At 41.8% G+C, this 17,450-nt stretch overlaps 2 protein-coding genes across 2 annotated transcripts in view; both read right to left on the reverse strand.

Annotated features, from left to right (window-relative positions):
* Positions 1-192, reverse strand: part of kcnab2a (potassium voltage-gated channel subfamily A regulatory beta subunit 2a) — an 84,709-nt gene extending 84,517 nt beyond the window's left edge. The window contains exon 1 of the mRNA XM_070959336.1: positions 108-192. The gene's annotated coding sequence lies outside the window, so the exon portion shown is untranslated. The remainder of the gene's footprint in view (positions 1-107) is intronic.
* A 267-nt stretch (positions 193-459) lies between these two features.
* Positions 460-6,205, reverse strand: park7 (parkinson protein 7). Its single transcript, XM_070958869.1, has 6 exons — positions 6,022-6,205; positions 5,362-5,463; positions 5,106-5,165; positions 3,172-3,241; positions 1,392-1,478; positions 460-987 (listed from the first exon to the last, which is right to left on the reverse strand). The coding sequence occupies exons 1-6, from the start codon at positions 6,109-6,111 to the stop codon at positions 827-829; spliced, it is 570 nt and encodes a 189-aa protein (XP_070814970.1). The 5' UTR covers positions 6,112-6,205; the 3' UTR covers positions 460-826.
* Positions 6,206-17,450: the final 11,245 nt, after the last annotated feature.

Raw genomic sequence — 17,450 nt, forward strand, 5'->3', positions numbered from 1 at the left:
ATATCTGAACGCTATTAAACTCGTTTCGGTAGAACATTATCGTTGATAAAAGTGTCAATAACCCACACAACACTTAAAATCACACCACAAAGCCCAATTGCTCTTACCTTTGGCGAAATCCTTCTCTTCCTTTTGACTGAGAGGACCCTCTGGATTTTGTTGCTCTGACACAACTACCACGCGCTGCATCACAGCCCCGCCCTGTTGGCTGCGGGCGGGCTGCCATTCGTCCGTCAGAATACAACTGCAGCCAGGCCGAGGCTTCTCAATGGCCAGGCCAGCTGCCAATCTATTTGGATTCTGCTTCCCGCGTTCTAAGCAGCGCTCACAATACATTACATTATGCAGCCTATATTTAGGTGTCAACAACCACTGCAAGCATGTGAAAACAAGTCACAGTGACCTCCAGGATTAATGTACTGTATAATATATAATATAATCGTGAAGCGAGACAAACGGAACTTCATCATGTTCATGTTTTAATGACAAGTGATACAATAAAAGCAGTCAAACTAATGTGCAAACAATTTGAGGGAAAACTACAATGAAAAAAAATAATTTTTCATGTCATTTGGAAGGCCTGTGCAGTGATTATCCACATATGGACTATGGAATACACATGTATTTCAGTGTTAAATAAGAAGGGTGTCAGACAAAGGAAGATGATAACCTGCCAGAACAGAAACATCCTTGTGACTCTGAGGGTGAATGATTTGTCACTTGTGACTTTGACTCTTGGTGCCAGCTACATTGGATTATCTGTCTCATTAGTGCCAGACTTATACAGCAGCCAGTGCTGCTTGCATGTAAGTGAACACGGCTGCAGTCAGTCTTTCATAATAAGAGGTGCTTTGACTTGAGCTGCAACCTCAGCCCCCATAAGTTCCTCTACAATCGTCAGGGCAAACTCGAAACTGGTTCCTGGCCCACGGCTGGTGATGTAATGTCCATCCTTCTGCACTCGAGCCTCTGAATATTTATAGTGGTCTAAAAAAAGACAAAGAGCAATACCATAAGGATAATCACAATACGAGAGCTTCAAGCTACAGACTGAAAGCCACATGTCAGGCACAGTGTGCTACAAGCACTTGCACATAGATAATCTATCACAGATTCATCTGACCCAGTTCTCTTATGTTCTGTCAAATTCCTGCATCCGCTCTCACTTGAGTGGTGTGCACTCCTCCACTGCATAGTGACATGGTTTTCTATAGGCAAGAAAGAGCTAGTACAGCACCATCTGCTGCCCTATGCAAATAATTACAATTCCTCCTGCTCTGAGTTACAGCTGCAGATGCTAAAGCCATTGGCTGTACATTTAAACAAATTTCACACTTTTTCATTTGCATGAAGTGTTTTTTATTTGTTTGCTTGTTTGTTTGTTTTTTTACCTCCAGCCATCATCTTCTCCTTCATGGCAGGATGTGTAGTGACTGTGCTGCCGTACCCGATGCCATGTGCCAGAAGAGCAGTGGGACCTGCAGAAAGGCAAAGCTGTTTAAGGCTGATTTAAGTGTTTCCTGTTATAAAGTGACACTGGGGAACATGTTCTGTTGCTTGTGTCAGTCCAAGCTTTCAGCTTTACACAGTTAAAAAAGGAGACAAGGGTAAAAAAGGGTAAAAAAGGGGGAAATACTGTATCCGTCAGTCACTTTGCTCAAGTTGAACACAAATCAGAATACAGAAAATGCTGCATTTAACATCAGGGATTACAATTATGAATAGCTTAAGTATGAAATATTTGATGACAACCCGATGTCCTAAAGTTGTCCTCAACAGTGCCATTGTTTCTAACAATACACACATACAGTATACAGTTTAAGCCTCTTTCCTAAGACTCTGCACCACATTGAAAAGAGAAAAAAACAGAGAGGCTGAAGACATTGACTGCTGCTGCATTAACTTTGGCAATGTCCTAGCACTGCAGTGAGCTCATCCAAAAACTGTTAATAAATAGAAAGTTATTGATTATGCTCCTTGGCTGCCTTCCCATGCAGTCTAAAGATTACACTTTCCCCTGGCAGAACAGCAGACTGCCAGTTAAAGCCAGGCTACTCCTGTTACAGCCAGTCCCCGCCCAGAGGACGCCAGTCTGGGAGAACGAGAGACCTTCTGAGAACCAGAGTCAGACAGCAAGGCAGATGTGGAAAGAAGCGCGACAACAACGATCTTTCTAGCATCTGATGATAATCATGTATTCATTTTTATGCCTATGACCTTACATGCATGTAACAAACATTAGCTAAAAAAAGTATACAAGGCTAAAATTATCCTGCTAGCAATTTTTTTTCTCATTTTGAATGGACGTTTTTCACATGTTAAGATCATTTTCATGTTAGGGCAGAATAATAGGCCTTGCAACTGGCCCTCTTGTTGGCAGGTTCATTAAACTGTATATTCCTGTGAGGATTTCAGTCATTTTCTAGGGCACCCTTCAATCCACTTTGCCGCATTGGTCCCATCCCTATTGAGAATGTCCTTCCAGTGTCCTTCCTCAGCATACGAAGGCTGTCAAATAAAATGTCATTACTTGTGGGTTCACACAGGGATAGTTATTAATCAAACCCTCAGCCTTTCATTCCAAATGCCAAAAAAAGGGTCACACGTGACCCTAAATTAATGAAGTATGTCGTTTGTTAATAGTGTCTATTTTTCAAAATGTGGTTAAACTCTTTTAAGGGCACATCCAGTTACTAAAATACCAGAAATCCACTGAATCCACTGCCATGTGCATTTAAAAACTGTACCTTTTTTCTATCCAAGATCTTTAATTCTACTTGCGGGCAAATCCAAATCCCATTTACCGGCACAACATTAGCTTGGTAGGTTTAAAACCACAATACCATACCTTTAGTGTTATTTCTAGTTAAAAATGGTTACAGGTCACATGTTAGCACAGTGCACGCTTTGTTAATTTATATCCTTGGATTGTCAAACTGGTCCAATTTGATATGGAAAATGACTGTGAGTACATTTGCTGCTCAATTACTTACGAAGACACTATTTTAGAAAGCAAGCACCAGAATACACTGCACTGTGTAGGTTGGGTAATTTTCATCTATTAGATTAAAAGCAACAACATAATGGTCAAATTTGAGGTCATGTCATATTTAAACTTTAACCCATTGGTCCAATATAATTATGACTTTGGTTGGGTTTCATAAACTGCACCTGCACAGATGGCTGCAATCAGGCCTTTTCTGCCATCCTGATCCGTCAGCACCTTCTTCACAGCAGGAGACTGCAAGAGAGCACAGAAACCAGGTGCACAGTGACTCATTTGCAGGCCATGTGATTGAACATTATACGTGCTGCGTATGGTATAATCACTGAAGCAAACTGGCAATGTTTTAAACACATCGAAAAAACATGACTGGTTTGAATGCAACCACAGGCGTATTAAACAAAAGCAGTAAAAATAGTTGTTTGACTGCACCTGGTGTTTGCCAGATCTCAGCTATCAGATGAGTTTGATTAAAATGTTGGCGTTGGTAAAAGTTTTACATTTTCAGAGGAAAGCACAGAGGGATGGAGTAAAATAGAGAGAACATCAATCATTTTCTTGTACTCTCAATTCTGAAGCACCAAAGTGTATTTTTAAAAAAGATGCAAGTAAAACCACTGAAAACATAAAACAATACATGAAACATGGACTCAACTCAACATCAATATAAATGATGGTGACACAATCTTATATTGCTTTCAGGATCGTATATTTTCTATCCATCCAATTTCTAAACCCATTTTTCCAGTTCAGGGTCACAGAAGGGTTGTAGCCTATCCCATCACACAATGGGCAAGAATAATTGCAGGAACTCTCAAAGGACTGGCCTATCCAGAGGTTCTCAAACTGTTTTCATTCAGTTTACTTTTGAAAACTTGTCCCTAAAGAGGCAATTTGTGTTACAGCACATAGTACACGTAGGTAGACATGGGTCATAGACGCATCACAAAAACACATGGGACAAATATAAACCAACAACACACTGCATTAGCCATTCTTACATCCTCCATCAAGGCATTTCAAACCATGAATAAATCATACATAACGTGCAAACCCATTAACGTGCTAAAATTGTGAATAAATAATTATCTAAGTTGCACCCCAACCCATATCCTAAAATCATCAATACATAAATATATTGCACCTTGCAATAAGGCTACCACAGTTTAATTAACTGTGTTATTGCCATGGTAATAAACTATATTTTTACATGGTTGCAAGTGGAATGATCCTGGAAGAGCTTAGCAGCTTTCACAGTCAGCCCAGTTAGGGGTGCTGCAACACCATGGTCTTTCTATAGCTTGTTCCTGTGAACGGCTTTAGAGTTTCCATTCCAGCAATGGACACCACATTTCAGTAAGATAGTATGCTCTCAGTGAAGTGCTTGTAAGAGTAAAAACTATGTAAGTGACATTAAAAAAAGGGTCTTATAATAAAGTACGTTTTTGACCATTCTTAAAAATATGCATTAGCAGTTTGTGAGTTAATAAGGCCCAGCAATTTGTACTCAGTCACCACCTCAAAATTAAATGAGGTAATAACAAGCAAGCATGCTTTCATGCCAGTAAGGCTATGATGTTGGTTAGCAAAATTTATCCGGAAAGAAACGTTAAAGACCCTGAGGGCACTTTCTCTCAATCAGCTTCTTACTATGAGAAATGGGGTCTTGAATATAAAATGTCCCACCAAAAGTAGAATACTTTTATATCATTTCACATCTGGTTTTCTCTGTGCTCTTTTTGTGGTTTGAAGGGCATGGGCCTCAGCTGGAAGGTGATTTTTCCATGCACCAATCAGGATTTAGCCTAATTTGAATCAGAATCTGACCTCTTTGGTGGGTTGTTGCAGATATGACCAGCCACCTCGCAACCAAATCTGATCAAACCACACCCACACCGTCCTAAAGAGGCAGGTGAGCTGACTTTTTGAAGAGTACACTCTTAACAAATTATGCACAAGGATGATGCTGCAGCACAGCTATCCCTTGTTATGACGTGGAGACAGGCCATCGAGGCTTGGCCCAGCCCATGGAAAAACACTGTGTGATCAACACGTGAAAAGACTGACCCATCTACATGCAGTTTATCAGAGTATTTCTCACCTCAGCCAGATTCTGGGCCCCTGGCATCCCACCTGGCAGAAGCACCACATCATATGGCCCCTGGGATACGAACATGATAAATAGAGGGAGACTGCAAAGTTTAAAATCACAGGAAACCATCCAACATAGTTTGATTCATTGAACTAATCATACTGAAAATATATCCTTTATAAAACATGAAAAATGGCTTTCACTGACTTTGGGCTGCAGTTTTAACATGTGATGACAGTGTGAGTAGACAGACGCTGAGCCCAACCTGTTTGCTGGCATCCTCCAGACTGGCATCAGGACAAATGACGACGTTTCTGCTGCACTGCACTGGCTCACTGCCCGTCAGTCCTGCAACAGTCACTGCAATCTGCAGGTTTAGGAAGGTAATATAACAAGTACAGCATTAGCATAATATCATGACATGGCATCCTGTCTGTATATGGCGACCGGAGACTAGGGAATGGAGACTTTTATTTTGAAGGCTATCAAATGGCGGAGAAGTGTCATGACGGTGGACTTTGACATTTAACTTGGCCTCTGTCTGCACTTACTTAAAAGGTTGTGAGTGCGTCCACAGTTAACCAAACAACTCATTTAATAGCGAAAATCAAACCTGTGGACGGTCAAGTCGTCATTTTAACGCCGTTCATCATGTTAAATTTTGCAAAGTTAGCAAGCTCGGTTGTGGTAATGTTAGCTCTTGTGCTGCTCAGCGCTGAGGTTTCCATCATTAATACAGAGACAGTCTGTCTCAGCTGGGCTGTAGACACCATGGTGTCGTGGACTGACTGAAGGGGAGGCTCAAGATAGTATAAATTCAGGTTAGCTGGACATGCGAACTTAAGCTGCTCAGTGGTGTTATTAGCTAACTGACTGCTAGCATACAGCAAGTCAACAACCCTGCAGACGAGTTAACTTTACAAACCCCAGCTCTGCGCATGACGTCCACAGGAATGACAGTTTCCATCTCCTCTGCTCCTTTAGACAGGATTACTAACGCCCTCTTGCCTGCCATGGTTAGCCTGCAGTTATGCTACCACTAAGTGCAACGAGGCTAACTCCAGTGTGCAACTTCCAGCAGCAACTAGCACGCTCTGCAATGTTTCGACAGGAGCGGGGTTGCCAGGCTGCGTCCCTCTATCCCCCTTTCTGTGCGTCCTACCCCTGTATAATAATCATTAACAACACGAGTCAAGTACGACCCCTTACCCTAAGAAAATGACATGACTTGCAAAACTTATAAAAAAAAAAAGCCTACACCTGCCCTTAGTGAGAACAGTTGACAAATGTTTTCAAATTAATGAAGTGCTTCTGCAGGGAAACGATACCAGAAGCTCAACCATCCTGCTGAATAGAGACAACCTAGAGCTCCAGTAGTATTTATTATTTTTGTTTTCAATTGTACAATAGCTCAGGATTTGCATTGTGATGTTTCACAAATAAATGGCTTTTAATCAAAACAATATTTTTTGAGTGAAATTTCACAAATACTGGACTCACGATGGCAAACAATAGCAACTCACTCACAAGCGGTTAACCTTGCTGAGTTGATGCTTTTCAGGAGATTATTTTAACTCCAGGCACTGATATGCTAATATATAATAAAGCATTTTTTTTAATGAAAATGTGCCATGTCACTTTCAGCAGTCATTTTAATAAACTAGAAACAATCAACATCAGCATTAAAATGTTCTTTTCCAATCTCAACCATCTCCATATGTGTGCAAAGTGAAAAAAAGATCAGTACCTATTAAATACAAACTACCACAAGACAGCTTGTAGTCTAAAAATGGAGTAGCTTTTGGTGCCATTAAGACCATCCTTATAAAATAAAAATATTATCATTACTGTGTGGTATGCCACAATAAACTAAAGGTTTTCCAGTCAGTGATAGTTAAGCCACAAGCAGTCAAAGCAAGGTGCATCTAATGGTCTTTAATAACAAACAGTACTTTCCTTCTTCCAGTAGGTGGAGGCATTAACCAAAGATTCTGGATGGGATGTTAAGGGAAGCTTGAAAAAGATTCATCAAGCAGTAATGTCCTCCACTGTCTTGAATCAATGGAAAAATGTTACCCGAACATTATGGAAACAAAACCAAAAAGCTGTTTTGAAAGACGTCTGAGTAGTCTGCCATTTAATGACAGGCTTATCTTCAGCTCTAAGGTGCAATTCAAAGAGCTAATTCAGTAACATAATGAATGTGCTTTTGGAAACAACACCAGGCAGCAGGTCACCAAGTTCACTAAATTCTTCAAGATTTGTCTGAGAACTTCTGCACCAAAACTCTAAAGACATTTAGGGAATCGTATTCCAGTGTAAATCCTAGACTTAATGTCTGGGGCTTTAGTGTGCAGGCATCCATCCTAGTTAATGTGCCTGTGTGCATTCTGCTGCTGAGATTCACTTTCATATTTGTGCGACAAACTAGAGCCCAGTGAAACGGCAGATTAGACAAAAGCGTAGGGGGTGCTGGCAGCAGGTTGTTTATTGCGTGCCTGTGAGTGAATCCAAGAGGCAGCGGTGATTACCAGCATATGCAGCTGGGGATCAACTGAACCAGACCCGCGGTGGCACTCGAGCTAATTTCCATACATTAATTCACTTATGTACATTTACTAATTCCTTTTGGTATGTAATCATAAAGTGCAGGATCACACTGAGGAAATCTTTCAAAGTGACGGCAGTAAGGATGACAAGTGATGTCTGAGACGCTGAAAACAAAGAGGCTAACTAGCAACTGATGAATAAAATTATAGAAGTGCTTGCACAGGGCCTCAACTTCATCTTCATCTCAAGCAAGGTTGTTTATACAATACAGAACAGAATAGATGCCTGCAAAGTGAAGAAAATGTAGAGAGAGGCAATTTCTGATATTTTCATTATTGTCAACAGATCTCATGAAAAGACCAAAACCATCAATAAATGGATCCTACAATATATTATAAACCTGATAGCCTCATTCCTTTGTGCCCAGAGCTCCATTATTGTCCAAATACTATTCGAAAACATATATGAGCCACACTGTTGCACAAATTCCTTTAATGCGATAAACACAGTACTTTATTCAGTCACATCCACAGTCCGCCTGCCATAAATGCTCATTAGCACATATTAATCCACCGCTGAAAATAGTCCCCAACAAATGCACAGTTTTCTCCTGTTTGAGTAACCTTTGCTAAAAACCGTAGTGCCCAGCTCTTTTATGTAATCACTTAGTCTTATTCAAATGAAACCATTTATATTTGTGGCTTGTTTTTAAAGTGTTACATCTTCAGTTGGAAACAGCGGGCTTAGCACTGAGAGTCGCAGATGGAGCAGAGACGTCGGAGAGTATTCACATTTGGTTTTGCTCTTTTCATGAGATTCATCGGCAATAAGAAAATTTGAAAATAATACAAAATGTCAAGCACAGCAGCATGCTTTGAAAAATGGTTAGCTATAAAAGTGTGCGTCGTTTGTACATTAACAAAATATACAGGTAGGGTCCATGGGTGTGGAGTGGTAGAAAATGATTTTTCAGAATATGTACATTCAGCACAGCACCGTCTGTATGTTCTTCTTGGGATATATGAGATTGGCCTGTGGAGTAAAACGGTGCACGTCAGCGGAGTCCTTCGCGTATTATTATTTCTCCTGCGCTCCCTCATGTCTGCATCGCCAGGCCTTGCTCCGCTTTATCTGGCCCTTCACAGAGGTCTGTTCCAAAACCTGAAGGGCTTCTGGAATCGAACCTCCGGGGAGATGAGAATACAGAAACTTTTTTTTTTTATGTAAGACAGGGGACAGAGGAAAAAAGAAAATCCTCAAACTGAAATGAGGGAATTCCACAAATTACCATTTGTCACAAAGTAATCCTGTTACTATTGCAAAGAATATGGAGCGCTGTAAACATGGAAATAGACTGCTAATAGGGATGTAGCTTACAAGCTGAGGCTCTGTGCAGTTGAGATATACAGCTGCAAACCCTGTTTCAGATCCTCAGTAAGGAAGAGTGCCACAAAATTCAAAGTGGTTACAGAAAATTTGCTTCTACGGGGACAGATTAAAATTTTCAGATGTTTTTCTTTATTTATTCGTTGCATTGCTACATTTCAACTCATTTTGCGCCAACCCTTTGCTAACTGGTTACTCTTCCCAGTGATCTAATGGCAGCATTCGGGGCTTACATTGCTGCAGTCAGAAAACTGATGAATATTTAGAAGCATTTTATCTTCCCATCTGTGCACAGGCTTTATCTTGTGTCTGTTTCACACATTGCAAGCCACTGAGTGCACAGAATGAGTGACAAGCATATAATCTTGATTGCATCTTGATGCTATTACCTTATGCTGCCAAGCGCTCAGGTGACAGCTGGGGGACAGTGAGGAGATCTGGGAGAAAAGGTGACATTGAATTTTATGCACCTGTGTCGGCAGTCAGCAGCCCCGTGCGGACACAAGATGGCGCCAGTTGAGTGAGTTCAACTTTGAGCAGGATAGTTCAAAAGCAAGGCCAACTGAGTGAGAATATTTCCAACAATAATCTAAACTAATATCTGGAAAAGCACAAAACAAAAGTTGACTTTGTAACGCTACAACAAAGGCAGTCCTTGTCAAGTTTTTAGACATGCAGTATATATTTCTAACTAAGATATATAATAATAAACCAAACAAAGACACATTTGCATGTATACATCTCAAAACCCATTAAACAATTTGTGTCAAATGCTTTAGAATTATCCAAAAATAAGATTCCTACAAATTCCATGCGTGTCAAATTGTTTTCAACTACAGAGGCAGACTTACAAATTAAGGCAGCACGTTAATGTGTTGTTTAGATTATTGAGTATGTGTAACAACATGAACCAGAATTGCCTCACAGTCATTTTTCTGGTTGCAATAATCTGCCTATCCTCAAATTATGCCCCCGCCGGTACTCTTTAACGGGGGGCAAAAGTGACTCTCCTTTTTCTTTATTCTCCCTCTCTGTCTCAGTGAATATCAGTCTGTTTTGCTCTCAGCTTGCCCCTATTAGATGCCTTAATGCTGTACAGCGTGGCCTATCTTCAAACAGGAATGCTGATGATACTGGCCCTGCAGCGGTGCTTCCCCCCCAGCCCCAGCCCCGGCCTGCTCCTCTACACAGAGGGCAATAAAGACACAAGGAGGATTAATGTTGTGTTCCTAACAAAGTGGTTGCCAGAGAGTGAGAGGGCCATGCCCATGGGCTCAACCGCAACCCCGCTCAGCTCCACTCAGCTCTGTCGAGGTCCCCCCCTGCTCGGGCTTCCCTAAGGTCCGCTCTCTCTCAGGGAGCTTCTGTGGATGTGTGATAGACTCTGAGTGGGTGAATTCATGTTGATGCTAAAGAGGCAGAGGACGCAGACAGATAATCCATGGCTTAAGCAGTGCTGTAGTAACTTTCCCCCTTAAACAAGGGAACATATGTGCAAACAGTTAAATTTAATTCAATCACATACTCTGTGCGCTGTGCATATTTTTCCGCTAAAGACTTTCCCACAGTGAACTCAGTGAAAAGTTCCAACTCTTGACTAGTAGGCGCTTGAAAATTACCATCAGTAAACCCACGATCGTGTAGTTTAGCCTACACAGCAACCTGGTGGTCCAATACAAGGGTAGTGCAGGGTCTTTCTGTGTTATCCCACTCACCGTCCGGTGGAAAAACATGGCTCGATACAGGGTATATGCAGCCTAAAGGCCTTACAGTATGTTTATGGATATCTCTCCCACTATAACCAGTGTGCTTATACAAATGGAACACCATATAATTGTACAAGTCTGATAAACAGACGGGCTGTGGTCTTGTAAATGTTGTCGCATTAGATAGGAGTGTTACATCTGAGATTACTGTGGAGGAACATGTCTGCGGGTGCAGGCCTGTGAGGACAGTAGCCTCTGGTTTGATGGAGAGCCGTGTACAGGACAGGACAGGTGAACCAAACAGCTGCTACCCCCGTTTTTCCTTAAAAACCCCAGCGTGACAGATCAGGCCATGGCTCTCACACATAACGGCCCGCTTTTCACACGGTAGCTGTCTCAGGCCACGTTACACACGTCTTTTAGATGGTCCATTTTGTGCGTTGGGTAATGAAATTTACGCCGGCGACCTCAGAATATGCAGACATATGGTGGCTATTAATGCTCCTTTCTCCCTTTTCAGCCGCAGCCCTCTGCCAAACAGTATGGTCTGTTCCCGCCTGTCTGTTTTGGGTCCTCTTCACTCCTCAAGCTGTTTGCCTTTTACCTCTGTCACGCCAGCCAGGATTCACACAGCAGCATGAACTGCTGTGTGCAGAAGAAAGGCCAAGTTCTGTTAATACTTGGCTAAGTTTACATGTTCATTCACACTTGATTATAGGGGAAGCCCTGAGTTCTGAATGGTTTCAGTATGTCAGAGAGGCAAAACAAGGAGAGGGCGATCCCTTTAACAGTATGTATACAAGGGTGACTCCAATGCTTAGCAAAACATTTTGTGGTATTATTTCCAAAATTCAAACTATCATTGCTCAGGAATTTATAAAAAAAAAAAAAGAAGAAGAAGAAGAAGAAAAAAAAGAACAGAGCAGAATATTTGAATTTTAGGAAAAAAACTTTTCACAAACCGCAATTAAACACTGATCAAAGCTGGTTTCTGAACTTATCATAGCTTGATTAAAGGAGTTACTCCATGTATTTACTACTCAGCATAATTCACGGTGCAACAAATTTAGCAAAACATTCTGATTCTGCTCAGGTTTTTTCCCGTTCAGGCCTCTGGATTGACGGCAGCAGTGCGCTTCATTCGCTGAACAATGTACCGAAGCAACACCAAAAACTGCTGGTAACATATCCTTTTTCCATTTCTTGGTAATGGAAATGGTTGCTCAATAGTCTCCCTCTGCAAAGTATTATGGAGGTAAAAAGGCATGCAGGTGTAGTCTATTTTTACCTGCATAAGCCTTTATAGATTAACACAGTTTACCAGTCCCTGCTCAGCTCTCCGTACACTATCCTAACTCTGAAATTAACCGGATTCTACTCACTTAATCTCCTACTTTTTATATAAATGCATACTGCATTATCTGACTCAATGTCTGAGACGTTTCCAAACAATTTTCCTTTAAAACTTCTTCAAATTGCTATGAAAACATTCCCACGAAAATGATGGCTTCTTTATTGTTGTGGAAGGGGGTATTTGCAGCTTGGAGTGTAATTTTTCAGGGTTTTGGAGGAGACAAACTACCTATAAATAAATCCTATGCCATCTCAATTATGTCTGTTTTTTCCCCCTCACCATTCCCACACTTTTGATTTCCACTTTAAAAGCAGAGTGATATATCCCTATGATTGGAAATGTTCAATGCACTTCTGGAAGTGGGTGCACTGTCCTGTGCAGATAAGGTTGCGAATGCGCGATCTGTCTCTCTGAAATAGAAGCCTGACAAACAGTGCTGTCTCTCCCAGACACAGTGGGAGAGGAGTGTGCTCGGATGGGAGCCTTTGAGACCAGCCTTTTTAATATCGGCGCCGCTGTAACATCAGTAAGGTGACATTTCGGCAGCACCATCAAGATCCAACAGTGGCCATGCTGCTTCGACAATCAATTATCCATGCATAACATCCCACCAGTGTGTGCGACATGAATCAGTCCTGGACCAGGCTTCTCCTCTGCCTTGATTCTCGAGAAAAGAGAGACCTTTCATTCGACCCTTAAGAAAGAGAGAAATGCTCTGTGTGCTGATAAGGGAGTGAAGAGAGGAAAGTAATAATAATAAAAATAAAAAAAAAACGGGTAAATCAGGGCTGATATTTATTTGCATTATCTTGAAAGGAGCTCAAATTGGTTTCATTCCAGTGACTGTGAATTGTGATCCAGAGAGGACAATGACCATCTCCAAGGAAAAGCCAATGTTATGATTTAATGGGCAGAATACATTCTTTGTGTTGCTTGGTGGACTACAGGGATGAATGCATATTATCTGTTGCCCAAGGAGAGGGAAATACATTTCACAGCACATATCGCTCACATCAGTTTTTGAGACCAGTTTAGTTGTTGTATGATTGTTATCAACGCAGTGGCTGTACATGAATTTCCTCCACATATAACTGACATGAATGACATCTCCTCTGTAGACGATGAGATCCTCCCGTACTTGTGTTCTTCTTCGGCTCAGAGTGCGTTGCTCATAATAGAACAAATGGCGGGAATCTGAGGGGGAAAATAAATTCATGTGCATACATCAGGAGGCCCCTTTAGGCCAAAAACCACTGCCACTGTAACGTTATGCTTTATCATTGCTTATAGCGAAGTGGTTCACATATGTGTTTAATGGCAGCAAGCGCAAGTGTAAGGGTGTCGTGCTGTCTTGAAACAAGCTTGTGGTAAAAAGATTTCTTCTGTCACTTTGATGGCTCTGCGACATACTGTATATATCTTGTGGTAAACAGATCATAAGTTCAGCCTGCAAATAACATGTATGATAACTGTGTTAAGTATAAGATTTCGGGGTGCTGAAACCTCACAGTAAGTGAAGTCAGAGGACCCAGTTTGGCACAGCAGTCTGCTCCCTGAACCCAGAAGCTTTCTCCAGTGTTTGACAAACAGCACCATTCCCCCGCTCGCCTTCATTTCCATCTGTATGCTATCACTTGGCTGTCAGCGGCCGGATTGGCCTGTAGTTCGCAGGATGAAAGGGGGAGAGATCCTGTTGAGTGAATAATCTTGCCAGTTTACAGAAGAGAGTGGATGTCAACTTGACAGACTGTGAGTAGCACACAGATTTGGGATTCATGGGCAATCCCATAGTCCCTTTAAGTCCGGACGTGTGAATGTGAAATCAATAGTACATCCATACAACAGTTTGTTTGCTGGACCCTGGAACGTTTTGTTATGAAAATAAGAGTCATGGATCTTCACCTTACGGATTGAGCACACAGAATAGGGGACTATAAACATGGGCCTTTAGCATGAAAATCCTGATTTTTTTTTTTTTTTGTAACTGTCAATGAAAGCATGCACTATTCAAATACACCTATTTATCAACACAAGGCAATTAAAAAACATGAAACCAGTGCAGACGATCAGATGCAGGTTTTGTGTTAATATGAAATCCCCTTTGTGTAAAATTACTAACTCTATTCTCTGTGAGTGGGTTCATTTTAATTACCATATTTACCTGCGATGCTTCAAATAAAAAATGTCACATCCTGGAGATAAAGCTCATCATTTCAGACATCTCCTCAGGACTTAATACACACCACATATGAACCACTTCAACCTCAGACACTATGTCACCGCGATCTGTATCACAGGAGATGTTCAATAGACTTCAATGGCACCTTTATAAACGTGTGCAACACCGTGTACATATAACATAGCTGTCTGGGTTGGCACCGCCATCATGCCCTGCTGTTTATTTGATATGCAAAGGAGTGCTGTGGAGCAGCTCCACGGTCTCTGCTAAAGTACTTTACTCCTCACATAACCCAAAGTGGCAGCAGCAGCATCAGGATGAGCTCCAAGAGCGAGGTGGCTCCCTCTCAGTAATTTATAATGCACTTAACTCCTCTACCCTGTTGATTGTCTGCATTACCAAGAATCAAACACGAGGCAAAACAAATAAAAAATGCCACTTTTTATTCTGGTTTAACACCGTCGAAAGCACAAGTCTTTCATTACGTTCCCGCTCATTCACATCAGGGTCTGTGTGGAACAGAGACAGGGATTACGGTGGCAAAGGAAAACCACTTCAAACTGCTTCCATAAACACCATCAAAGAATGGTATCTCAAAAAAGCCTGGGTGCAAAAGAGTGAAGGGGGAAAAATAAACATAAACGTGTCAATTTAACTGTGGTTATATTCAGTAGTTTGGAAAAAGGCCAAAAATATCATTACTGAAAACACTTCAGCGCTGTTAGATTTGTGAAACAGACGCTGCAGGGACTCTAACCACGCCCCACATGCCAGTATGACAAGCCTTCCCAGAATACCATGCTGCTGCCTCAAGCCAAGAGTCGTACGGACTGCCCATCGCTCGGGGTGGAGACCATTATTAAATGTGCTCTGTGGAGGGCCTGCAGGTAGCTCCCAGGATCAGACACAGGGAGAGCAAGAGGGGGCTGTTTGGCTTAAGTGTTTTTTATTAGGATAGATGGAGACCTAAGCTCCATAACAGAGCTTCAGCCCTTTCTCCCAGACAGGGGCCCACTTTCCCTTCTCACTGCACACAGGCACATATCAAAACACCGGCCCCTCACAGACACGCCGCTCAAAAATGGCATGTTCTCTTTTTTCACTTGGCTCGGCTTTCTCCTTGTCAAAATACAAATGCTCTATGATGGAATTCTGCAATTTCCTTTATCATCTGCAACAAGCCCATTTCTCAACTGTTAAGCCCATAATTATTGTCACTGAAAACAACAGGGAGGATTGACAGGGAGACCATGTGAATCCTTGCATGTGTGCTCAGTGGAAAATTAACGATGTACTTCTGAGAACTTGTGAAACTCTGCTGGAGATTTTATTGTGTGTCTGCACTCCACACACAGAGCGCAGAAATACTAGTGGGCAACTCAGCCAAATTTGAGTTTTGGCTCCACCCCTGCTCTATATTTTTCCACACAATGCTGCAGCGCATATTAGAGCCAGCTGGCCCGATGACATAACTTCCTCCTGCAGTTGTAACAATATGGTGACATGTGTAAAGGCTGCTTTTACACTGCTCATCACTGACACTAGAACACCCTGAACATCTGCTCCGAACAAGGACAGTAAGTCGTGGAAGAAGCTGCCCACAAATGCCCCCTTCCTTTAATTTGATGACCAGGAGCTGATGTTAAAAAGCTCTTTGATGGACGAACTTCATATGCACTCACAGACAGCGCACGTGGCTCCGTTACAGCAGTTCTATATGCATTATGTCTGTAAAGTGTAATCAGAGGTATGAGGAAATATTTTATAGAAGACTTTACCTCGTCTTGACCTCCCTGTTGTCATCAATGGACTTCTGTGAACCCAGAAAAAAAATGTTCCCATCTGGCTTGCCATCACTCCAAACACTGCTGTTAAACGTGTGGGAATTACAATGGTCTCGCACTGGGCACAGAGGAGGAAGAAAAAGAGGGAGGAATCGTAGGAAAGAGGGATGGATTCACTTGAAAGACCCAGCTGTTAGGCCATCTGAACCCTGGGAAAGTCTGATACTGTTTTTAATGTATGGGTGAGCACCTCGCCAGCACATCAGCCTGACTTATAAAGCCTCCCAAAAAAATGTAGGGAACAGGTGGACGGGGAAGTCTGGCAAAGGGCGAAAGAAGCCGAATGCCAGGTCTGTTCTCTCTGCCAACATTATATGTTGCTTTGAAACCCCCCCACCCCACCCCCCTGACTTTTACCTCCTGCTATGCAATGAATCACTTTCATTTTTTAATTTCTCCACATTCTTTTTTTTATGCATGTATTAAGCCACGATCTCTTTACACATTTATTTCTCCACCTTTAATGCATAGATTTCTCCATTTTTCTCAGATGTTCTGTATGTTGCATGCGGCAGTTTGTGTGAGTAGGCAGGTAGACATGAAAAACTCATTCCAAGGCTTTAATGTGGTGCAATGCGGGTGAGGACTGTACAGCAGTGTGTATATTGACTTCTCTGTTTCTGTAATGTTTCATTGAATAAAACAAACAGCCAGCCTCTCAATCCAGTTTTATCCATAACCTCTGAAATGAGACTTTATGTTTCATACAAACGGCATCTCGGTTACATCAATAATCCTGCAAATGAAATCGATTTCCCCTCCCGCTCTTCCAATTCTGATCACAGCTGGGTTCCCCATATGGAGTATTAATGGGGTGGAGCACCCTGAGCCTGATCTAAAGCTGGAGAATTCTGGGCACACCACAACATCAAATCCCACTGTAATTACCTTCATGCAAACACAGGGGCCCTCTCCAACACAATATGGGTTGAAGATTGGGATTTGTGTGCATTGTTTTTGACGCTGGAATTGATCTTGAAAATTGTTTGGTGCAATTTACCAAGATGCTTAAGAAAATTGAAGAGCACTGACTGTGCGGCATACAAATGTCTTGTTGTGATGAGCACAATATACCAGCTCTAGGTGGCTCATCTACATTTTTGACAGCAATGACTGTCTGGGACAATGCAACAATGGCTAATCATTGTGTTTTCCATAAATTCAAATTACCGAGATCATGGATCTTGACAATCGTCACTCATCTTTTAACTTAACAAGAAATTCTCCAAATCGAAGATGAAACCAATTTTACCCATGCAGATGGCTAAGCAGCTGGTTCTTCTCAATTAGCTTACACATGTATTTGAGCCCAATTTTGGCACAGCAAATAAAATG

This window comes from Chaetodon trifascialis, chromosome 3 (genome assembly GCF_039877785.1).
Source record: "Chaetodon trifascialis isolate fChaTrf1 chromosome 3, fChaTrf1.hap1, whole genome shotgun sequence".
Lineage (NCBI taxonomy): Eukaryota > Metazoa > Chordata > Actinopteri > Chaetodontiformes > Chaetodontidae > Chaetodon > Chaetodon trifascialis.

Coding starts and splice junctions, on each gene's coding strand:
- park7 (XM_070958869.1), bottom strand. CDS start 6,111: ATGGCAGGCAAGAGGGCGTTAGTAATCCTGTCTAAAGGAGCAGAGGAG. Junction 5,464..6,021: donor ACGTCATGCGCAGAGCTGGG/GTTTGTAAAGTT, acceptor CTAAACCTGCAG/ATTGCAGTGACTGTTGCAGG. Junction 988..1,391: donor GGAGAAGATGATGGCTGGAG/GTAAAAAAACAA, acceptor GTCTTTTTTTAG/ACCACTATAAATATTCAGAG.